The sequence below is a fragment of the Chamaea fasciata genome, unplaced genomic scaffold (genome assembly GCF_029207755.1).
Source record: "Chamaea fasciata isolate MVZ Bird 193981 ecotype frontalis unplaced genomic scaffold, bChaFas1.0.hap1 SCAF_3, whole genome shotgun sequence".
In the NCBI taxonomy this organism is placed as follows: domain Eukaryota; kingdom Metazoa; phylum Chordata; class Aves; order Passeriformes; family Sylviidae; genus Chamaea; species Chamaea fasciata.
The window spans coordinates 39571071-39596545 of NW_027094088.1; the positions used below are offsets into that span (position 1 = coordinate 39571071).

Consider the following 25475-nt stretch of genomic DNA (forward strand, 5'->3'; position numbering starts at 1 on the left):
CCACCCAGCAGACATGCCCTATTAACCTCTTTCTTGTATGTCCGTCAAAAAATATTGCCATCACAATAGAAGATGGTCAATTAAGACTTGCTCTGATTGCTAGAAGACAATATGTAATACTGACTTAGTTGCATAATGAGAGCTCTAAATTCAACTCTGCCTGCCACACCAGGACTATTCAGTCTAAGTACCCATACACTCTTTTAGTTTTAGGTATTGAGATCCAGAGGCCACTTACCTAAATTCAGTACATACCATTTCCTTTTTCAGCCTGTTTTTGCTTTATGCCGTTACCGTAATAAACTGACACTCCATAATAAAATTTCACTTTTGGGTCTGTTATCACAGCATGAAAAACAAAACTTTTCCAAGTGTTCAAGAGTTTTATTGCCATTTGGAACATGTTTATTGTTCAAAAACACTGCACTGAAAATAAGTCTGTAACATATATTCTCACATTCTTTATCAGTTTTATCTTTATAGCAATGTAACTTTCAGGCAGATCATGCGGGAAAACCACTCTTACAATGAAGTCAAAAACTACTGAAAGGCACTTTGTGTCTTTCAGATCATAGACTCCAAACAAGTTTAGTTTTTGCCTGTGTAAGAATTACATACATCTAGAACAACTCAAACAGTAGGAAAAAAATAAAACCCACGTAGAGCTTCTTAAAGAACAGTATCAGGCTTTGTTGCCTTCCTTCATTCAGTGCTATGCTTTTGTTTTTCCAAGCCTTCTTTAAATAGTGTGCGACAAAAATGGATGTTAATGAAGTCTCTTTACTGAGACAAGGCATGCAGTGAGGGAAGAGGGATGGCTGCTCACTTCCTGGCTGCCTATCTACACATTTGTTCTTGCAGATCAGCAAGCCACTGCTTAAGTTAAAAAAAGATAGAATAGGAATGAATGCACTCAAGTTAAATGGCTTTTAAGAATATGTTAATACATAAACAATAATACCACCTACAGTTCTGTTTACTGACCTCTGTTCATGTTGATTTTTAAATGTTAAATGAGTTTTGTCAAACCATCATGGGCCACTTTTGTAGACTGTTAGATAAAAAAGTTGGTTTTCAAATATTGCTTGTTATTTGGGTGGCTAACTTTTTATTAAAAGGGTAGTTATTAAAGATCAGTAAGGCAGCAAGACTTTAAATGTAATGGTTTACTTTGCTGAATAGTACTTTTTAAAAGGCAAGATAAAAAAATTATTAGAAGACTTCTTGGTAGGGTCATATTCATAATAGGTGTTTCTGTTTCATCCCCACTGTAATTGTCACAGCAACTGTAGATGGCATGTCTTCCCTTGGTTGTCATTCAGGATGAATACATTCCCTGGCTTATTTCAAGTAATACATTTAGTTCTTTTTCTCCAGCCTGCCAAAAGAAAAACAGCTTTTGTAAGAGTGAATATTGAAATACAATTGCTATTAAAAAACTCTTAACTTAAGAGTAGAACTTTATGAATGAAGGACATTGGTCAGTAATTTACACAGAGAAGTCCACTTGCAGTTTTGCACAGTATCATTTTTTAGTTTATAGTTCAGTAGATTTCATCCTCTGCAGCTCCACAGTAATTTCTTGGGGCAGAAGAGAGAAAAGCCATAATCCTGACTCCCCAGGATTGCTTGGGGCAGTGTCTGCACTGCTTGCTGTGCAATGAGGGTGTGAGACTGACTGCAGTCTGTTCCCCAGGCACACTCAGGTGGCTCTACCTCGTGTATGGAACAGTCAGCTCTGACAGGTTTGGGGTGACTTCTCTTTCACACATACAACTCCTTCACAGTTTTATGGATGTTTCTATCTCAGGAGTTGGTTACCAAGATGGACACACAGAGACAAACCAACACAAAACAATCCCCAAAAGAGCCAGCAGCTGCTGAAGGCCCTGTCTACACTCTCTCATGACCATAAGGGTTTCCTGCCCTTTCTATGTGCAGACCTCAGATGGTTCAAAGGAGGTGCAAAACAGAAAGTTCTGACCACTGACAACAAGCTTGTTAACAGGTTTGCAAAAGGTAAGGAAGGTAAACAAGTTTAGAAACGGTGCAGAGCTTTGCACCACAGTTAAAATCACTAACAGAGTATTCCAGGAGTCATCAGTTTATGACTTCCCCATTTGAAAATGTGACTTGCCTGTATTTGATCAGTCGTCCTCCTTGAATAAGTTGTGCAATTTCATTAGTGAAGTGGCATGCAAAGAGAAGCCAGTTTCTTGGCTGCACTTTGTAGGCAAATCTCATGAAAGTCAAGGAGTAACAACACAGTGCTGCAAAAGATGATAGATCTTGTTAAGAGACTGTAAATATCTGATTTTGTTCAGTCATAATTTTCCTACTAGTAAAATGTAGTGACAGGTGGATTTGTTGCTGATTATGAGTTTTCCAACAGCCCTCCAAACATATCCATTTTGAGGATCCAATGCAAGAAAACACAAAACAGTGCTCATTTCTGCTACACAAGAAAATCTACAAGGCTGCAGCTTTCCATAAAAATTCATTTTACTCATACACCATCCTGTGATGCAACTGAAGTCTTTTTAGTTTATTATCTAAATTATCTCAGCCAGAAAATAAGAGTTTATCTCAATGAGACACAGTCTGTCCTATACTATTATTCTGACTATTTCTAAGACAAAGCATTTTTGAAGACACTAATCGCTGAAATACAGTTCTTTCTGGGAATATTTTTAAATGGACTTTAAGACCAAGAGCTTTCAATGTCCAGGAAATCATGAACATTCCGAAACATGAAGCTTTGTTACCTGCTTTCCCAAAAGATGAGAAACTATTTTGATCTACTCTGCTACCATAATTAAATTTAAATACAGGAAATTACAACCCAAGAATTCCCAAGTTTTGTGAAGGTCTGACAGGCTTAAAGAAAAAAAAAAAAATTGGTAAATTAATTGTTCAAGGAAAGCAGCCTTTTTTAAAAAGTACAAATATTCTTTATTCACCTCTCAGGTTCTGTAACACACACCAGACTATACATATCTGCAAAAATTTAAAAAGGTGTCTCAACGTTGCTGACCTGGGTAGTTACCACCAAAACACTATTTACAAAACAGTTTTGCTGTACTAGAGATATTTAAACTAGGCTTCTGTATCAAGGAAGCTGATTAAGGGACTGAATTACTCTAAGCAGAGCCTAATGATAATGAGGCTATAAACTTTAAGGCAAAGGTATTTTGCTTGTGGAAAGAATAATTACTCAGAATTAAAGTTAAGTGAATTAAGGAAGAGACATAATGCCAAAGTTAAGCTAAGAAATTAAAACAGCAAGACTTCTAATCCTAGAAAGGAATTTGAACATAGACATCTAGGCAAAAACTATACATATGCCAGAGAGAGGTGGGAAAATATTACTTATGCATTTAAAAGGAATTTCTCATTTAAAAAGAGTTTCTCATTAAGAGTCACAATAGTGTCTCACAGATAACTGCTTTGCAAGAAGTTAAAGTCTTCTTTGCTGCTTCTTGCACCCTGCTGACCAAGCATTACCATTTCTTTACTTTGTCAGTGTTGATAATATTTAAATCTCACACGGACCACAAAGGATCATTGTTCTTTATACAAAGAAAAAAAATGAGTAAAGAGATACATTTTGAACTAGTGTGTGCAATAGTCTAAGATAACAAGAATTATACTTCAGAAGACAGTCTGGTCTTGAAAACTGCTAAGGGTCAAGAACTGCCTCATTTTCCCCTTCCAAATTAGTGGAAAGCCTTCCAAAAAAGAGACCTGAAGCTTTTCAGTATCTCAATTTAAATGAGCCTCTGAAGTTATGTAACAAGATATTTGATATTTACATCTGCTTTGATCAAAAGTTTGCAGACAACTAATAATATATCACTGCTTAAAAGACAGAAACCGTGCTCTGGAGTCAGTTTCCTAACAAGAAGTTTGCCTCAGGTCTTACCAAATGTCATTCGGCCACTAACAATTTCTGGCGACTTCTGCATGTCATTAATAGCAGCGACAGGAAGACCCCAGTTGGCAACTGGCCCCCAAAAGTGCTGTGAAGAGGGAAAACAAAAATGAAGTTAAACAGAAGCAAAAATCTCCTGCAGTATCCTTACAGTTTTTTCTTAGCCACACAAAACTAGAAGCAGGGTTATGGGTAAAATTCCAAGAAAAGACAGACATTTTTAATGTGAGACAAAAACTAAATCTTTTTTTAGTGGGATCTACTCTTCAGAAGGAAGGGTAAAGGAATCTACTCTGGAACTTCCTTCAGACTGGAGAGGAACTATCTAAAGCCATTGAAATAGAATTTTGTGTAATTACAGCTCAGCAGTCATTAGCATCTGATTGGCATTGTCAGGTACTTCAGATTTATAGCTCACTTCTGAGCAGAGAATTAGAATTTCTCTTTTTCAAATAAGACTCCTCAAAAATATAATGAAAACGTAAGGACTTAAAGTGAAAAACTGAAGCTGTTTTCATTTTATGCTGAGGATGAAGAAAAGCTCAGCAAGCACCTTCTTGTGAGTGCTTACACTCATCTCTTTGAAGGAGCAGGGCCAGCAAGCAAAGCAAACTGTTACCCTGAGCTTCATCTGCAAGTACTGAAAGGACTTGGTGATTACTTAAAACTCAACAAACGTCCAAGGAGAGCAGTTGGCAACAGGTGTGTGCACAGATAGAAAAAACAGGGACAAGAAATGGAAAGGATCAAATCAGAAAAACTGACGAGTTTATTTTGATGGGCATTATCTAAACTGAGAAAAATAGTGTCATAAGTTCAATTTCCACTACTGTTGTGAGCAACAAGGCTTCACCAGAATTCTTTCTACAGAAGACGCACACAGTATTTGCCTCAGCTTCTTCTAAGTAGAAGCTCATTCTCAAAAGTAACTTGTCCAGATAGAAAAAATAGATGCAGCTCACAAGAAAAATCTTTGCAGGTACCAGCTATATCTATTCTTTTGATACTTTCTGTAACATGTTTGATGATTTGGAATTCTCAGGGGGTATTTAAATTTCTTGCAATTTTAATTCTAAGATACTCTTGCCAGGCTTGCTTGTAACACTAGAGTCAGACTAAAAGCCACACTTGTTTCCTGCAGTTGGATTAGAAGAAACTTAAATAGAAAAAAGTTTTACACACACAGTTTTGATAGTTTGACTTCAGTGCAATATGCAAAATACAGTATTTCTGTAAATTCAGGTTTATAGCAGTATTCTGAAGAACAGAATAAAAGCATTTGTTTGTTGTATTCCTAGTGACAGGAAAATTGACATCTGTGATGGCTAAAGCCTCTCAGGCATGTCAGAGGTAACATGGCATAACTGAGGAGAGCTGCATGACTGCAACTCCCAATGGTATTTACACTGTCCCACCACACCAAAGCAAACTTCATGTGGAGAGACACACCTGTGCTTGGTGATGGTTTTATAGTCACTTCAGGGGTCTCGTTTCAACAACTGTAGTTGATGAACAATAGGCTTTTTTTTTTTGAATCTATGAAATATTTACAGTTTTTAAGAGTCTGAGTGACAACTTATGTTCTGAAAAGTAAATTAAATCAACTTGGCATTTTTACTTGATCAATTGCCATTAGAACATAACCAGATAATACACCATAAGATTATGGACCACTCAAAGCCAGGCTGTGCAAGCTGAAGAATCATCAGTAAACAAAAGTACTGCAGCAGTAGCTTTTCTCTGCTGACAAGGAGTTTTATTTGGAGCCTTGAGATGGCTATCAGGCTTTAAGAGCCTCCAGGCAGGCAGCCCTTTGAAGTCTCACAAGAAGTACACCTATAAGTTTGTCTTTTGTCTAGGTAGAAGAACAAATCTTCCAGAACATTATGATTCACAGTACAACAGGCATAAAATTCCCACTTCCAGTTTCAGGGACAAACTGAAAGGGTCCAGGACAGAAGAGTGTGGTGTGAGTTGTTTTGTACATTTATTGTCTGGCCTGAAGGCCATTAGAGATAAGCCAGGTAAGTCTGGTTATGTTACAGTATTGCTGTTATGTAGAAGAATGGGTTTCAAACTGCTCTGATCTCCTTAGCAAAGGAGTATGGAAAAAACAAACCCTCTTTCATTTAAGACATTCTGAAGGAGCTAACACTTGGTCACCTCAACCTCAAACTTGCAATTAAATATTCCTAGTGCATCACTCCTGGAGGTTTGCAGTGTGCCTTTCAGGTGCAGACAAAGTCATAACAGTACCAAGGGAAAAAAAGCAGCAAGTTACTGAAGTTAGGAAGAATGTGAAATCAGAAATCCCCTTTTCTCCCTTTTCTTACCGTACTGTTCAAGTGCGCCATCATGGTTTTCCATTCAAAAAGCACATGAAAGAAAGAAGAAAAAAAAAAACAACCAAAAAACAATACATTAGTTTCTTTCATGATCTATATAGACAAAAGCATACCACAATAGAAAATAGGCAGAAGTCAGGAAGCTGTTCACAGCATTAACTTTGAATAATGTATTAGTGTTTAAAAAAATCCCATTTTCCCCAAGAGCTGTCACTGTGACAAGTGTTTGCTGCTCTTTTTCCCAACTACATAAAATCCCATTATGGTCAGTGGAAGACATTCAACCCTTCAGAGCAACCAAGATCCCACCCCAACTAATTTAAGGGATGCCAAAAGACATCAAGCTTTGTCATGACAGAGCTCAACAGCTAAAATTCTTCAGTGGAAGCTTTGAAGTTGCTTGGAATTCTCTGTATACCTCTGTAAGTAGGTCAAACCAAAGATTGCCAGATATCTTCCTGTCACTGGGTTTGGGCCAACTGTGGCTGTACCAAACATGAGCTGTAACACATTCTCAGTGATGGATGCAATTACACTTCAGTCATGTCTGGGGTTCATTTTAGTGATTATCTGAGTACCAGTTTATGCAATAACTTAATGATCTATGCATAAAAGTTAGACTACAGTATACATTTAAGATTACTTGTTACAAAAGCTTACTAACCTATAAACTTTTTTAAACAAAGCTATTGATAAGACTTAGTTCTGAATTATGACTTACAAGAAGGCATTTCTCATGAGAAATAGGCTAATAGAAAGCCTAGAACTGCTCTGAGTTGCAGAACACTTTGTCACTATCACTTCCCTGACACTGATTACCATGTTCTTAGATCACCAATTTATAAATAGCTGTGGTAAGGGAACAGTCAGGTCTACTCAGGAAATCACACAGGATGTGTGTTTCAGTGAGTCTTCACTACAAGCTGGTTCAAGGTGCTTAGTTTGGATGCCCTTGACTAGTGTAACCACTTGGTTTTTGTTTTCTCTTTATCTGAGCTGCAGCAACAGTTGACTCAAGACAAGACAAATGTAAACTTAAATTTTTACATAAAACCTTAACCAAACAAGTTCAGAAGTGTCTTCTAGCACCACATTTTTGTTCCAACAGAGGTCAGCCCTAATTTTTAAAGTGTAAGTTGTTTCCAGGGAAGTGAAAGCCTAAAATAGAATCAAACTGATACTACTTTACCAGAGTAGGCAGTTCTGGCTAAGGTCTCACAAGGTTGTCTTTACAATCACATGGAAGTGGAATACTTATTATACTTTAGAAGAAGGCAAACCAAGGGCACATTGACTCTTCCAGGAAACAGGCGTCCAGCCCCAAAGCCCTGCAGCCAAGAGAGTAGCAACAAATGCACCACATGCAATAGTGAGGATACTGCACCATGTGCATGCATCTGTTTCTGAAGGGACTACATTCCAAATTAGTAGTTTCCAAGAACTTAAAGAACTAAATTCAGTCTCTTGACAAAGAGAACATTGCACTAATGTTTTCAGAACTGTGGACAACAACTGTTGGATTTACTCACTCAATTTCCAAGTGCCAGTTTTCTGTATAAATGTCTAGATGTGACAAGAGGAACCCAGGGCTGTTCAATACCTTGTATCAGTACTAAGTTCATTCCAAAAAGTCTATAGTGGGAAAGATTTAATTTTCTAAAATTTCTGCACTTATTTTCCTCATTCTGGCAACAATAATATTAATAGGCCAGAGACCATTCTGTAAATATAGGTGAACTGTCACTGTGTTTTCCCCATACTGCCATCTCCTAAGTGGAAAGGGCACTCTGCAAAAGGGCAGATTGTTCAGTTCTCAGCACACACAAGACAAGCAGGTGCTGTGTCCTTCAGTTTCTAGCACACATTACAGAGGACTTTTTATTTTAAAGTTCTTAGATCCTCATGGTTAAAGATTTACTAAAGAGAACTTAAGATCAGCTAATTTTAGTTTTATTACCGATGCAAACTCCTCTGAAGTTTGTTTAAATTAAAAGTTCCTGGACAGCTCACATCAGTTTCAGTGCTCAGGCTTTCCAGGGAATGAACCATCTCTATTTCAAAGCCCTGTGTATTAACACAGTCCCTACACTGGCATTAGTGCTGAGTCATCAGGAAGAGACATTTCAGAAGTGCCCCAGCACACTGCAACGTCCATGGTTATTCTTCTGTTACCAGGAGATTTCTGCGTTCCTTGGAATTCATGTTGTAATGAAAGCAATTTTGGCTTCTACCACAAGAAAATGACAGCCTGTCTAGAATGATGTCCCTCTCTTAAAAGAGGGAAGCTGTTTTATTACAGGTTTTTCAGAAGATATTTTAAATCAATAGGCTAGGAAGTAAGAGGATGCAGTTGCCTACTGTGAATGGCTTATAGTGACAGTTGCCATTTTTAGAATCTTCAGGAAAAAAAAGCAACTTCAGGTTCTAAATACACAGAGCTACCAGGCTTTAATATGCTAATCAGCTAGCTTTAAATGAACACAACTGCTGCACTTTACAAGAAGCAGGAAAAGCCTACCTGCAGCTTATGTTCTTACTGTGCTTATTTTGAAGCATTAAGATACAGTTAGGGCAAATTTGTATTTATGTGATTTACAGTCATTCAGATCCCTATTAATCACCATGAGAGAAAAGCCAGATGTGAAACTGGCAGAACAATTAATTTTTAATGACAGTTTTAAAGCCATTTCTCCTGTTTCTCTGTGCAAGATCCAAAAGCTAACCCATGATATAATGCAATTCTAATGGCAGATCTATCCACCTGAGCAGAGCAGCTGCATTCATGACACTTGCTTTCATGTTTGCAGGTTATGAAGCTGAAATCAAAGCTACTGATTCCAATAGAAGTCTGCAAGTTTGGATTGCCCCAAAGCCATAATAATGGAGCACTTAATCCACCACTCTGGGTAACTTCAGTTATTCTGTTGAGGGTCAAGTTACCTAAAGCCTATCACTACTATCCCAAACAGTACCTTAATTAATTAATTCTGACAAACAAGTTTCAAGTTTATAAAGCCTTGATTCCCTGCAGTGATTAGATGCTGATTTTTAAAACAGACACCACAATCTCAGAGCTTTAAGGACACTTTTGCTCCATGAGCAAAGAAATTACTTTTTTTTCAGGGGAGAGCCCTGTAGTCTGGGGAAAAAAACATCTTCAGGAAGAAATGCAAAGAGATAACTCTCCATTTCTCCTATGCAGAAGACAGACAAGTCTTCTACTGACAGCAATTTAAATTTCAAACTCAACAAAAAGCCAATGACTTAGACAGTTATATTCTAGTGAGCAAGAATCAATGGTGAAAGGCCAGAGCAGATGGGGTAACTGACTTTAGCTCTTCATGACACACTCAGAAACAGGAGTACAAATTAAGCAGGTATCTTTGTATATAACAAGGCAAAATACATTCCATCCTCAATGGTAGAAACCTGTGGAATGCTCTTTTTACTGCAATAGAGTCACATATACAGCTTGTTTGAAGACTGGATGAAATACATCTGAAAGGTTTTTAAAAACACCCTTTTCAGTCTTGGGTGAGGATAGAGCTACTTCCTGTAACTGTGATGACATTAGGAAGCAGCTGTTATCTCATCTGGATGTTTGCTCTTCTAATTATGAAGCAGATTACTGGTTTAATGGCCATTTACATGCTTCACATGAATCCTGTTACAATTGTGTTAATTGTTAACACTAATATGCACCTATCAAGCTTACATGCCTTCCTGAAGACTTTCAAAAAGAATCACAGAAGCCTGCTCTGAACCTTTTGGTTTGCTTCAGGGTTGTTCTCTTCCTTTTCATATTTTTGTTTCTGTGGATTTTGATTTTGTGAATTCCAAACATATTGGGCAAACTTTCCAGTGCCTCACCATCCTCACGGTAAAGCATTTCTTCCTCATATCTAATTAAGTCTATCCTCCTGAAGTTTAAGGCTTTACTGAGCCTTTATATTATAATCCCTCGTCCACACAACCTTACACCATCTCCTACTACTTCAACCAAGACTACGTTTCTCAGATAAACAGATGTCCTCCTACATTCTTGCTCAACATCAAACACCAGTTGCAATAGATGTAGGTAAAATAGCAACCAACAGCTATAGTGAAAGGTTGCTCAACCCTTTTTATTAGAAGAGACCATTTTTATTTGTTTAGTTTGTCAAACAGCCTGTCAAGGCAGAGAAACTTCAGCCTGCCTACCCGAGACTGGTCCTGCACAGTGGTTTAACATGATTTATATATGCCAAAGCTGTTCTTTAGGGCAGTCTTGTAGTTCCAGTCCAGAGTGCCATAGCCCTTACCACAGCACGCAAGACGAAGCTTGACACAAGCACTGAGCTGTCTGGGAGGTGACATAAGCCAAATTCCCACAACAGCGGGGCTCTAACAAGCTTCTGGAGAGAGAGACCTACTTAGAGGTACTCAGAGATTGAAATAGCCGATCTTCAGGCTGCATCCATGATCAAGCTCGCTTCTCCCCACGGCAGAGCAAAGCTCTTTCTGCCCTTGCGGTAGGCAGCGCTCGGACTGTCCTGTGCCCGCTGCCGCCTGTGTGCCGCAGCGAGCCCCGGCCGGCGGCGGGCGGCACTGGCGGCTGTCACCGCCGCCACGGGAAGGTCACCGAGGGGCGCAGCTGCCGCGGCAGCTTCAAAGCGCGCCGCGTCACTTCAAGGTCAAGGCCGGTTCGCTCGGGCCGGGGCGGGACAGTGACAGCCCCGACCGCCCCCGCGGGCCGAGGTGACGGCGGGACCACGAAACCTCTGGACCGGCTCCTCGCTGCCTGCTCCCCACACCCAGCTGCCGCCGAGAGCGAGCTCGCCAAGAGTCAACCGGTGCCAACCGTCAGAGCCCGTCCCCGGAGCAGCGGGGGGCTGAGGGGCTCGGGGACCGGACGCAGGTACCTGCCGCCCGCCCGGGCAGGGCGGTGGGCTCGGCGGTGACGCCCCCCGCGCCGCGCTCACCTCATCAGGTAGTCCCTGAACTCCTTGCTGCGCATATAGTCCACGGCCTTGCGGCCCAGCGCCGCCGCCATGGCGTCTCGGCAGCAGTGGGGTGGGGAGCGCTCGCCTGGCCCGACCGCCTCCCGCCGCGATGCCGCCGGTGACAACTGCCCCGCGCGCCGCCCGCCCCCCGCTTTACGGCAGCGCGCGCGCCCCCCCGCCCCGCCCCGTCACCGCGGCGCTCTCGCCGCCCATTGGCCGCGGCGGCCCCGCCCCCGGCGCGCGCCCGGCCCGGGGAGACGGTCAGGGGCAGGGGGAAAGGCAGGGGGCCGTAAAGCAACGCGGCGCGAGGAGGGGGGCAGAGCGTCGCAAAGCGCGGCGAGGAGGGGTCGCCGTGGGCTGAGCCGCCGGCATTCCTCCGCAGCACGCGGGGCAGCGTCGCGCGGCGGCTTCGCGGGCCGCGATTGGCTGCGGGGCCGCGGCAGGTGGCTCCCCATTGGCGCGCACCGCCCCCCGCGGGGAGTGTGGCCCCGCCCCCCGTGGCGCGAGTGGGGCGTGAGGGGGAACGGGGGACGGGAGGGCGCCGTGACGCCGTGAGGGTGGCAGGGAGCTAGGACGGCGTGAGCTGGGAGGACGTGGACTTTTCCTGTATGGAAACATTCCAAACTCACCTGGACGAGTCCCTGTGTCACCTGCTCTGGCTGACCCTGCCTTGGCAGGGGAGCTGGACTAAAATATCTCCAGAGGCCCCTTCCAACCCCAGCTATCCTGTGACCCTGTGATAAGTGCTTCAGTAACTTTTTTTTTGAATGGTCTAAGATCCCATCTCTCACCAGCACTTTCTATTTCATACCTGAGCAGAGGTTACTTACGTTTAGAAGATAAACCCTTAACCTTCCTAATACTATATCTAGAAAATTTGGGCCAAACAAATTCTTACGTCTTTGCTCAGTGCACTAGAGATAGTGAAAATGGATGTTTATCTCCTGTTCTTTCCAAAGACTTGCAGCCTCATTTTTTAAGGTTCACAGCTAGGCTGAGAGTGCAGCCAGGGGCACAGCTATGCTCTGCAAGAAGCCCTGGACGCCTTGGCTGCATTGTTTCCTTCTGTTTCCCTCTTCCCTGCAGGATCTCAGGTTAAAAAACAAAAAACAAAACAACAACAACAACAAAAAAACCCCACCCAAAAACCCAACTAAAAAACAGCCACAAAACCCCACAAAACACACACAGCAAACCCCAAATGCTCAAAAACTGCAAAAATATCCCAGCAAAAAGCTTCTTTTCACACTTCTTCCTTCATTGCTTGCTTAGAGAGCAGCAGGTTTGAGGAAAAGCATTGGGTAACCTCTCCTATATATATTCAGCATATGATATGACACCCCACAACAACGCCCCGCTTTGCTGTGTGAGTGGAAGAATTTTAATCCCCTTGGCATATTGCATTATGAAAAGCCAAAATGTAACCCAGCATATTTCTGTGGGCTACTTAGACTCCTATTTAAAAGCAGCAATGTGAATCTGAACAAGATCTCAAGGAGTCATTTATTCCAGTTAATTTGTCATGCACTGACACAAGGAAGGTCTATGGAAATCAGTCCTGTAGGTTCAAACAAAATCTTCATGTGGTTGGATTCCACATATCCTAGATGGCCAGGCTCAGTTATTAATATTACAGCTACTGTTATAGAACTAATTTGTAGCCTTACATAATAAGGCTAAAAATGTAGTCTTATTCCCCTTTACTGAAAATGTGTTATTTTCCCCCCCTAATTCCATGTAGGGAGCAAAACAATAATCTGTCTGCGTTGGGAGGCATTGTTCTTCAGTCTTTCTTCCTGGGGTAAACAAGTTCTTTTAGCTTTTTCCCACAGGCTGTGCCTATTACATTTTTTAACCTTTTGCCTATTCCACTTGTGTTTAGCTTTCTTAAGGCATAGCTAAGGATCACCATGTCTCAGTCAAAGCCTTACCAGCAGTGCAGTACTCTTCTCCAATTTTGAGAGTATCTCACACTTTTTTTTTGTTTGGCTTTTTTTTGGGTTTTGTTTTGTTTTCAAAGTAGTTAATGGAAAAAATCATTAACCTGAAACGTGTCCAGAAGAAAGCAGTCCCACATGACAGGCTCTACCAGTTACACAACAAAACCAGCTAGCAAGGACTTGAAGTTTGCTTTTGTTCTGTATCTATTTATAGGGCTTTTATTTGCATATGGTTTTTAGGCTTTTTGTAAGGATATCAGAAACTGTACAAAAGATCCCCTGAATGTATCCATAGCTTTTCTTTTACCCTTTTTAGCCTGTTCAATAGAGAAATTGGATTGAATTTGACATGAGTTGCTCTTGGGAAGTCCATGTTAGGTGTACTTTTAAGCCTGTTATTCCCTGAGTGAACATTACTGGTAGCTTAATAAATTATTGAAGCAGGTTTTTCTTTGTGGTGTTTTTCTTGTTTTGTTTTGGTTTCTCTAATGTCAGAATTAGGCCATTTCCGAGTTTTTGTGAACCCCTTCTCTTCAGACATGTGCTCTGCTCCAGTGTAGGACTGCTCTGTCCTTCCATGACCTGGAGGAAAAAACACTGAGTATCTCAAATTGCTTCTGTGAGGGCCTGGTGGATTTCAGAGCAATTTTCATTAGGTTTTGCCACATATTTTTTTTTCTAAAATATTTTCCACCTGTTTTTTCCCCAGTCTGAATGATGCTTCTTCCTATTTTTTTTTTCACGCTAAATTCGTAAGTATTTTGGGTTATTATTACCACACTTCTGCTTTTATCTGTCATGGACTCTTTCTGCATTATTTAATGACTGCAACTTCCTTTGTCTCATTTTATTTTCTAATGCTTTTATCAAACTCCTTTAATTGTCTTTTATGTTCCATGATAGTTGAAACTGATTTCACATCTCAGCCTTTCTGATTCTGTTCTATGCAAGCTGACACCGTTTCTTTATTTTCATCTACTCATATATCCTTTTGGCTATTTACTTGTTCCCTTTTAATTTTTATGTCATTATGTGCTTGTACATAAGACAAGCCATGTATGTCAAAGGATGGCTCTTGTGTTTCTTCTAATCAGAACAAGTAATTGTAGCTGTTTTTGTTTTCAAACAGACAGGTCCCCTTCAATCTTTTATCCCTTAGATTATCTTCACAAATGCCCTGCCTGCCATTTCCTGGAATTTCTTCCCAACATTCTCATTGCTTTCTTTTGTTTCTTGTTAGCCTTGTACTTCTGACCTTTGCAAGGAGATACTTCTGAATTTTATTTGGCTGTCCAATTATTCTCCTTATTTTCCCTCAGCCTTTGGCCAGGTCAGTAAATTTTTAACTCACTGACTTTTGTTACTGTCTCTCCTTAAGCTACAACTTTTCCTCTCTGGATTTGAAAGCTGGTGTGCCTGAGTTCCCTTCCGGGTTTTTAGCTGATCGACTCTACAGCTGTGCAGCAGTTCCTCTGCTTGGGATACTCCAACAAGAGAGGCTTTCTGTAGATAGCAGTTCTGCAGCTCCTCATCCCCTGCTGCCAGGATATGTCTGCACTCTCCTGAACTGCTGCCTGCAGCTGGGGGAATGGAGGAGAGCATTCCTGTCTCCTTCATTGTTGGCTGTACAAGTCTTCAGTGCTAGTGCACCCAGGGCTGGTGTTCTTGCCCACAAGGACACATAAGGTAGCCAGGGCTTCATGAACTTTAATAATATTCAGTAGTATCTTAAATTTTGCTGTCTGAGGAAGTGAGCTGTTGGATGATTGGTCTGTTCATCAAATGAATGCTGTGTTTCCCTCAGAAGGGAGTCTCCATATCCCATTCCCCATTTCTGGGTGTGGGGGTGGCAGGGACAATCCTCCTATCTGGTGGGGGCAGTATGGCACTTCCTGTTGTCATCACAGAACTGCACCTCAGGAATTAGTACTTCTTGACCTCAGTGGATTCAGATCCAGCTGCTGAATAAAACAGCCTGCAATATTTCTCATTTTCAGGCATCCCCTGTCTTTTTCCTCTTGACATGCCTTTGCAGGCACATGCATGGTGGTGTCCCACCTGCCTGGCAATAATGGACATTGCAGAGCAATCTGCTAATGCTGTGCAGTAGTTAAGCTTGACAATAAAATCAGTGCTAAAGGATACATTAGATCTAAAGGATCGAATCAGTGCTAAGATATCTAATACAATTCTTAAAAAACATCTTCAAGGGAAAAGAGTGGTGCCCTTTCCCATCTGTGAAAAGAATTGCAGTAAAACATTATTCGGAATGTTGCTTGACAGATAAGGGAATGATTAAAAAAAATTGTTGAAGAAACTGTGACTTCAGGACTGAAGGAGTTAATATTTCCCTGCTGTGGTAGCTCCAAAGTTGCAGAAAAATGTGAAAAAAAGATGTATTGCTTGGGCAGTCTTCCTAGACCTCGTAATGAAATACCTGTTCATTAAAGTGAGCAGAAATCTCGTGGTAGGTAGACAGGATTGACTAGAGCCACTATGACATTTAATCAGCTGCAGTCTCAAACTGAGCCAAGTGAGAGCACAGCTTGATGTGACACTTGCATTCCTCTTTGCATCTTTGATTATGGATACATTATCCCTACATGCTGGCATGATGCTTGAGCAGTTTTATTCCATGTGGAGCACACTGCAGTTACTAAGTATGTTGAACACCTGAGAATGCTAAAAGGGGAGTCTGTGTTACAGAAATAATGAATAACATCTGTAAAATGCATGCTCAGTGCTGAAACGTTTGTGAAGGCATCCTGGTAGAAATATGAGTTTAGTATTAGTCTAAAGAAAACTGAAATAAATGCCTAAATATTAAATAACCCAAGAAGAACCAATACCTTTTTTAAAATACTTTCTGAAATTCAGAAGTACTTAGTGCTGAAATATATAGCTGCAGCTTCTAGAGGTAACAGTTCTCACTGTGACTGACCATGGAGCACACTATTGCACAAAATCAGCCTATATCATTTGAGAGATCCACAGTTTCTGTGGAAAACCTGATAAATTAGGATAAATCAGCACATTATGGAGCTAGAGGCATTTCATCATCTGCAGTTCTGGTTGGATCTGGAGTAGGTTCAAACAGCAAAATAAAACATATTTCCAGCTGAGGCCCTGCAAATAAGACAATGGTCTTACAAAATCACTAGAAAAAGACCCTCCTTTAGGAATGGCCAAAAGAATGTTATGATGTGGGCATTGCAATGGACGGAGTCAAGAAGTGAAAAGGAAAAAACGATGCAGAATGGATCTGGAAAAAAATTTTTATTTCCAGGACATAAATATTGGAAAATTAGCTGCTATTGTGAGTAACAATGATCGTAGGCAAGCCAAGCAGCAGCTGGGCAGCAGGAACTAAAGCAAAGGTGCTACCTATAACAACAAAAAATGAAAGTATTTTGTCAGCATGGAAGACACGCATTTCAGGCAGTTGTTGCAATTATCACTGCTTTCCCCTGCCTTACATGCAAAAAGGCCTGTCATGATTAGATTACACGTGGGTGGGGCTGTGAGATTTTTATTAGCATAAACTAATAAAAGCATAACTGCTTTTATTAGCAGTTATTCCTGTTATTATGAACTCTGTAGGTAGAAACCACACAAGCTCTAGGTTCTGGTCTATGTTCCATAGGAAACAGGTAGTTCTGTGCTGTGAAAAGCTGTCATGTCCAAAATTGTCTAAACAAGGGGAGGCAGAGTACAACAGTCTGGCAGAGAAGCAGCTGGGTTTGTAGTGAGGGTGTTCTTTTTCTCCGTGCCTGAGAAGCAGCCTGGAGGGCTGGAGGCCACTGCTCAAGGGTGGGGCAGCTCCTCACTGCTGGGCTCACTGCCAGTACCAAACTTTATGTAAGGGGTGGGAAAAACCCTAAACCAACCTGAAATAAACAAACAAACAAAACCCCAAAGAGTACCTTCCCCTGCTTTAACTTGTAATACAGCTATTCTTAAGGGTAAGTTTTCTCCTGGGGTTTTTCTTTCCCTAGAATTCAACCAGCTGTAGATGAAGGAGGCCCCTTGCATGAGTAGCACTGCATATATGCAGTTCAGCAGAGCCTTCAGGCAGCTGGAGGGTGGGGCCTTTATATGATGAGACTGCTTTCAGTCCTTAATTAGTCAGCATGGTAAAAGAGACAGACAAAATTGAAACTGAAATTGTATAAGCCAACTTCCTGCTGAAATATGTATAGCAGTGGTTGTAGCTTTTGTTTGTGCCTGAGATCTTTGTTTTTCTGAAATTTCTTTCTCAGGGAATTTTCTGTAAACAAGAGACATGTTTACATTCTTTCCCTCTGAGGGACTTCTTCTTGAGTTCCCTCTGGTCTGACCAATGTGATTGAAGAAGTTTATCTTCTTGTCACCAATCGAATTAGTCTATGTAGAATAGTATAAAAAGGAAGACACTTCCCAAGAATAAAGGAGTCACTTTTTCAGCTTTCTGAAGTCAGAGTCTTTGTTTTGTGGTGTACTACAGCATCAAGTGCTGGCTATATTGATGAGTGTTTTACTGTCATGAAGACTGATACTAAGTGTTTTAAAGGCATTTTCTGGGCTGAAGTTCATCTTGCAGTTTACTCATATATAATATTGCTTCAAATTAGATAATTTTAGATTCTAATTTTAAACAAAAAGCTATATTGCTAGGGTTATTTATAAGAAATCAGGTTTTAAACGTGGAGAAAAATCTGATTAAAGGGTTTATTCACAAGTTGTTTATACTTGCAGTTGGTAATGTGGATACAGGTACTGGGCTACATGGGTACATCGATTACTATTCCATGAATGGACCTTTAAAAGTGTCTTTGTTCTTTATCTTATAAAATTTTCTTAAGGAAGGAAGTTGTTACAATAAATGGTCATTTTTAATAGTCACGTGCCCACTTCCCTGTGAGAAGAAGCACCAAACTGCTGTTTCTAGTACCACATTACTGCATTACTGTTATCCCTGAAGCAATTGTGGAGGATTATCTTGTGTTTGAGAAGGAAGGGATGAAGGCTGCTTGTTCAGTCAGGTGCACTCTGTACTTTATACTCCTACATCAGGTCAGCTGGGGTAAGAGAGGCTTTTCTTGTAAAATTGCCTTGAAAATTCACCTCCTTCACTCAGCTGGGGAAACTTCTGTTAAATGACATATAATCATTTCATTGCTGTAATTATCATGTCCAGAGGAGCAGAATGGGAGGGCTGGTGATGCTCTCTGAGCAGGCTGTGCCTCCTAGCAGGTGTCAAACTGGGCTGCAAAGCAGAGTTGGTTTCCTCATCCTGGAAAACCTGCCTTGGTGATGAATCCAACAGGAGTAAAAAAAAAAAAAAAGAAATGAAAAAATACTTTCCTGTCTTGTTTTCAAAAGCCATTTCCAGTTTCTGAGGAAGGACTATCAGGGATGTGACATGGACTTCTCAAGCAAGAAGTTGGGAGGAGATTTGCTTTCTCCATTGCTGCCTAGCAAAGTATGTACTGAAACACTTGTGCTTTATGAGGAAAGTTCATTACTGATTTTCTCCCAGGATTTGTATGTCCTTCCTTGGTGCTTTAAGCAATGCAAATATCCCACTGACTATAAGGAAAAGGACAGAGTCAGGGTGATGACTGATGGCAGAAAGTGAGGTGTCAAAGCTGAGAGGCAGTGGTAAATGACAGTCATTTTGGTTATGTAATTTTCCCCGCAGGACTCATGGGGGTTTTTTTGAGCTGTAGAGAGTTTAAATTTAGCAGAAAGTGTCTAAAATATAGGTTTCTGGCATGGTTTGCTACTAATAAATTAACTTACCGTATGCTGTTTCCCAGAACCTTCACTCTCCTTAGCCTAAACAACCTAAGCGAGGCTGGAGGATGGCCAGGAGCAGGGGATCATTCCTGATAGAAAAGTACAATTCTGTGCTTTTCTGCTCTTTCAGCCCTTCCCCAGTTAAAGAACAACCACCTAAACCACTGCCACTGGAAAACTAAACACAAATGCTGGTAGACTTATTCTAGGGGGGGGGGAAAGTAGATTGTTACGTTTGAGACAGAAACGTATGATTACACCAGGGCTCACTTCAGTGTAATTACAGTATCCTCAGTTGTGTTAAACTTAAGGTCAGTTTTTCTCTCTATGGACTGACATTTTTCTCGCTCACTGGAGAAATGTGAGAGCAAGATGGTATCAAAGGTGTCCCTGAGTTACAAGAAGAAGCCAAAGGTCTCTTAATTGGTGATATATATCCAAACAGGGGTCCTGAAATCACCTTTGGCCTATTTCCTTGACTAAGAAAAGGGGAAATTTCAGTAGACTACAGTGTATAAACAAACCACGGGCACACATACAGGATGAGTAACTTGAAGGTAAACATGCCAAAGTCCTTTCCAACGCTACTGCGATCAAAGTGAAATAAGCAATAGGTCATAGTGGACTTCTACAAAGTCATTCAGGACTCAGCACAGTCATTTAGATTTGCACAAGGCCTAACAGACAGAATAATAAAAAAAAAGGTAAATATTCAAGTTTGTATATTTGTAGAAGAATAGATGCATTTGACTCATGTACCCAAATGTGTATGTGCCAAATTGAATTCGGTGGTTATAGACAACCTTCAAAGTATGTAGAGACGATATTTTCTTATTAGAAATATTTGAAAAGCTGTGTCCCACAGACATCTGAATTCATCCTTATGTGGGTATTGATCTTTCCAATAAACATTAATGTTAGCTGGTGGTACTGCAGCTTCAGTTCAAAAAAGCTATCTTGTTTTTTACAAGAGATAGCTTATTTTTCACACTACATGCCTTATAATTAAATAGGGTATCCAAAATCTACTGATCCTTGGCACCTGGGCTGGTCAGTAGTGTCTGCCCTGCACACAGAGGGGGTGTTAGCCCTTGCAGAGTGGAAGCCAAAACTTTCACACACAGCAGGACGTGCAACAAAACCAAACCAAGAAGATACATGGAGTAGATTAATGCCCTTACTGTGACCCCCCTCTGTGACTTTGGTGCTGTATTCTTGCTTAGATGGTCCCTCTTGAAGGCTGTGCAGAAATACATTTTTATAACCTGTTAAAAGCAGTTCCTTCTTTTCTCTGAAAGCTCGGGAGCAGGCAGTGGGAGCATCATCTCTGCATCACATGGAAACCCTGTGATCCCAGTACTCACAAACGATGCTGCAGATCCAGGCAAGGAACGCCGTCAGCTTCTTCCTTAGACTGGTGTTGGTCAGACCCACACAACAATCTCCTGGGAGCATGATGCAAGCTTCCAGCAGTGTAGGCTTATTTAATGCTCTTTGGACTAAAAAGGGGACTGTCACTTTGCAGGAGGGTGCCCTGAAGGAGGTTGCTATGCAGCACTTCCATACTGAGTGGCTGCTCTGCACAAATTTATGATACATCATTCCTCAAGGAGGCTGCTACAGCAGTGTTTGTCACAGAGCTGGAAAAAGTCTCACTAGATGTAATCCTTAGTGTTTAGGTTTACCAAAACCAGTTCTTCTGGGAATTGCTAATATTCACCATCTTGAAGCTGAAGAGAGGAGTGGGGTAGTGTTTTCCCTGGAGAAGCACCTTCTTTAACAGTCACTATGCATTATTAGGAACAGCATTTATACTTGTATTTGATAATCCTTCCTTCCATTAGAATTTTGTACCCTCTATATCTCTCGCAGTGTACATCTCATAGATATTCAGGAGTTGTATAAAGCCAGTCAGTTCACAAGTTGCCACTCAGCTCCAGGCCCTGGTAATGTAAAAAATTCAAGATTTTTCTAATTTTCTCTCTCTTTTAAAAGCTCAATCATAATTGGAGATCTCATTTGAAATTAAAGCCTTATTTATCTTTTTTTTTTCTCAAAGTTTTCACTCATGTTTGACATCTGTTTCTGTAAGACCCTCCTGTGGTTCATAGGATTAGTGCACTGTAAAAGCTGTAATAATTTATTTGGATTTTAAGGCGGCAAGTTTTTTACTACATTTAGGGAACACTATTTGCCTGGTCTGACTACAGGTTTTAACCATATTGTACCAACTGTGGGGAACAGGTTGTTCTAAATTACCACTGTAGGTAGTCATAAACATCACAAAATTTCAGTGATGTTCTATATTGTTAAAAGACAGCAAATATTCTCCACATGTACCATAGAAAAGATACAGATTTAAACAGAGAAAGTTGATTTTTCCAGTCATTTGTGGCTTAAAAATCTTTGTATTAATCTTTGGAGTTCATCCATCAGTTTTGGTCTGCTCATTCAGTGCCAACTGCTTGTGGTAGGATGATATGAATGCATGTCGTATTTGAGACCCAAAGAGACCATCACAAGCATTTAAAATGGGTTTCCAGATTGCTGCAGGCTATTGGAGTCATCCACTTGCTCTGCACTAACCTTCTGTCTGCTAAGAGACGCTACTAAAAGTGATACAAGGGAAATGACAAACCCCTTTTCTCCTTTTATGTTTTATTCCAATGAATAGCAGCCTCCCTTTTGAAACTACAGTTACCTTATTTCCATTCTGCAGCTGCAAGAATTTTGTACCCAGAAATTTGCCTGGTTTTGTGCTCTGGTCTGTCTCTCTCTGCTTCTGGAACATGTGATTTTTCTTCCTGTGAAGATTCTTGTAGACAACAATCAAGTCACCTCTCAGCCATCTCCAAGCTAAGATGAATAGATTAGGGTCTTTAATAATCTCCATGGCAGGCATTTGGGTTTTTTTTTTGTTTTCTCCCCTGCATCATAAATATTCTATATTTAACATAGTCATTTAAATATATTAAAGTTACATTAGTTGGTGCCATTTCAAAAATAACACTTGAGGCCTGAATGGTGGGGTTTGCATGACATTTTCTTACCTTGGCAGCCGACTGGTGGTTGAAGTGAGACCAGATAGCAGAAGATCAGCACTGCCAAAAGTTTCTTAAAACTGATGGGTCACCCTTGTTACTTCTCTAAAGTGAAAGGCAGGTTGTTTCTGTTCTGTGTCTTTGTCTCCATTGTAACAGCTGATGTTCCTAAAGGGTAAATTGTTTTACTACCAACAGGTGAAATAAATAAATGGATGAGTAAAGCAAATAACTGATTATAACAGAATTTACAACAGAGACAAGAGCCCTGAAAACAACGTGACAATTAGAAAGTCTGGGTACATGCACTGGAAATCACTAGTCTTCCTTTGCATGCCTCAGCAAGGAGACTATTATTAAAATTGAAGCTGCAAGATTCTACAGTAGGGAACGAGTTAGGCTTTACAGTTGCAGCTGTTTTTACCAGTGACCACAGACCCTGAAGGACAGGAAGAATCAATTAGGCAGGAGTGTGCCAAGCCAAAACAATGCACAGGCTTACCACAGATGGTGACTCACCAGCCTCTTAATAAACTAATTTCCTCAACAAAACATGGAATTGATCTCAGGCCAGCTTTGGTTGTTCAGAAAAAACCCGAAGAGCTCCTGTCCATCTAGATGAATGGACACAGAATCCTTTCTTTCCATTTTATCTCCAGAAACCTGGAGTATGGCACCTTTAATGCACTGAAATTATCTATGAGTAACATGAAAAGCCAGACATAGCCTAATATCCTTGTCTTCAGCTCTTCTTCACAGCTCTCGGTGCAAATCTTTGCTTCTTGTGATCTTCAGACATTAGTTATTATTGTTACTGCCTCTTGTTTGCCCTGCTGTATCGCCTGAGGCGTTCAGCCGGCAGCTGTGCTGCTGTTGATGCTATTCAGGCATATAACAGGGCTTTCTGGGCCTCGGGACAATTCCCATGGTACATTGTTGTGGGACATAAAAAGGGGGTGAAGTGAACTGGGATGGGATAAAGGAGAGGAAAAATACAAGAAAGAAATGAATGTTGACTAAAGAGCAAAACTACAAGTGGGAGGGGAGTTGTGGGTACTGTTTTTTTTTTTTTTCATTTTTTTAATAAGTGTGTACCTCAAGGGGACAAAAGCATGGGTTACTTTCTCATTATGTGCAGAGGTTTAAGATGCTTGCCAATGCAAGTTTCCTAAAAGAGTTGTGTCTTGATTAGGGCATTTGAGTATATTCTGGAAAGCCTTTCTCTCTTATTTATTCATTTTCTAGCACTGGAGGGAAAGACTATGGTCTGCCTGCCAAGGGCCTGGCATGACCCATGGCTTCCTAACCAGGTCGTCTGAAAAGTTAATTTATGTCCAACAGTGGATGAACCTGGCTCATTCCTGGTCATGGTCATATTACAAGAGGAATTAGAAGTGGGAATGGAAGAGAAAGCCTGGATTGTTTGTTTTTTTTTCCCCTTCAGTTTTCCTATTTGGATGTTCTTGTATAGGATTGTGGTTCTCCAGAGAAGCCTCCTTTTTTAACTGCTGGGCCTATAAAGACAGGTGTACCGGATTTATTTGCTTTCCTACGAGAAGAGGCTCTAAACCCCCAAGATGGACCTGTGGGGCAGAAACATGGTAAGAGACAGCTTATGGTAGATGCCGAGGTACAGAGGAAGAGGATGGGTAGGGACATGCATGTCCCAGTGATGAAGGACCATGAGGAAGAAAGGAGCAGGAAGTTTTTTTTCATGAACAGAGAAAATAAAGGAATGACAGAAGTGGGAGTAGAACAGGAGAAGCTGGCAGGAGAAAAGAGGCATGAGATTGCCTATGGTCAGAGCAGAAATCCTACGAACATTTTTGAAGTCCAAGTTTGCTTGGTCATGCTTGCTTGGACCTAAATCACATGCTGTTTCTTCATTTCTGGTACCACATGCTGTTCCTGCAAGGAACCTGAGCCAGACTCACCACCTTTGTGATGCTGCCAGGTCTGATGACAATCCAGATGTGAACACCAGTGGAACTGTGTGCAGGCTCAGATGTAATGCCAGGGAGGCAGAACCAATCCCTCAAAGTAGGAGAGGTTGATTTTGCTTTTGTGGTCACTATTGAGTCCAGCAAACAGAAAAGGCTACGCAGGCTGCGTGCCAGAGACCAGCAGTTTCCAGAGGAATGGTACCTTGGAATATCTCAAGGGAGCAAGGGAAATTCTTGCTGAGGCAGCTTGTGTGAAAGCACTCATTTGTCTGGCACTGAAATCCTAAATTTGTCTAGTGAGTGAACTGTGTGAATGATGGGCATTAAAGGTTTACTTGTTGCTTCCCAAAAGAGAGGTTTGAGTATTCAGGCTGCACTGAGATAACAGTTCCAGGTATAATTTGAACAGGTATCTGAGTGCTTTTACTGTGATCAACACATGGCATTCAAACATGGCCAGTGCTTGGGGACTGTAAAGGAATTATGCAATAACAAGCAGGATCCTTTTTGCTTTTCTTTTCTTTTTATTTCTTTATAAAGAAAGGAAAGGATGGGCATGCCAAACCAAAATGGCAGAATACAGACAAAGGTGAGCACTGAGGCTTCTCCTTGGGCACCACCCACAGTAGACTCTTGCCTTAGTAGGGTACAGCTCCCTATCCTTCCTGCCAGGAGGAACCCAGCATGCAGCCAGCCCTTCAGCACAATCACAGCTCTTTGAAGTTAGTTTGCACAGTTTCACAATACCGTCAGCCCATGTCATGGTAGGGCAGCAGCGGCTGAGGCCAGCAACATTAGCAGCAGCAACATGGGATACAGTGCACAGAAAAAAGGGAGCAAAGAGCTTGTTTGCAAACAATTGTAGGTAACAGTATAGAAAGTCCAAAGATCATCATTCTGCTATAAAAATATTACACTTCATAAAACCATGTACTATTAAAAAAATCTATTCAGAAACGCTGGTAAACATAACAAATATCTGTACACTGGCTGCCCTTTTTTATACAGGAAACATAAAAAGCGTAAGCCTCAGAAATCATCATTCTGTAAACATGAATATAGAGCCTGTAAACAAAGTGCTAGATCATGGTTCATATTTTGTCAATTTAATACTACCCAAGTAAACCCCTTACACACATCATCACCTAATGGCCAGACTCCACTACTGCAAAAGGAAAGAGGACTTGACTCTGAGCTCTCCCACTAGAGTCACTGAAGGTGCACATGGATTAATGAATTAACACAGGAATGAAGGCAGCAAGATTTGGCTCTGAATAGCAAATCAGAAACAATCTTTCAGCAACTGGTTGTTTTCTGCACTTCAAATGCATATTTTCTGGCTTCTTCTTTCAAAATTTGCCTTCATCAAAGAGGGCATGCATTTTCCTCGCTTTCCTTTCAGGCTAAAGCATCTCTGAAAAATATGTCCATAACATCCATTTAGGAGACATAAGGGAACACAAGCTGACTCTGTAGCTATATATACCAAAGCAAGAAGCAGTGGTTGAACAGTTC

General features: G+C 41.0%; 1 protein-coding gene and 1 long non-coding RNA gene across 2 annotated transcripts; both read right to left on the reverse strand.

The window, feature by feature from the left end:
• Nucleotides 1–363: 363 nt before the first annotated feature.
• Nucleotides 364–11400, reverse strand: MPC1 (mitochondrial pyruvate carrier 1). Its single transcript, XM_066178671.1, has 5 exons — nt 11238–11400; nt 8814–8817; nt 3923–4019; nt 2138–2270; nt 364–1378 (listed from the first exon to the last, which is right to left on the reverse strand). The coding sequence occupies exons 1-5, from the start codon at nt 11306–11308 to the stop codon at nt 1360–1362; spliced, it is 324 nt and encodes a 107-aa protein (XP_066034768.1). The 5' UTR covers nt 11309–11400; the 3' UTR covers nt 364–1359.
• A 5175-nt stretch (nt 11401–16575) lies between these two features.
• LOC136287673 (uncharacterized) lies at nt 16576–22149 on the reverse strand. The gene is made up of 3 exons (XR_010720249.1): nt 22027–22149; nt 21678–21832; nt 16576–20919 (listed from the first exon to the last, which is right to left on the reverse strand). It is a non-coding gene; the product is annotated as an uncharacterized lncRNA (long non-coding RNA).
• Nucleotides 22150–25475: the final 3326 nt, after the last annotated feature.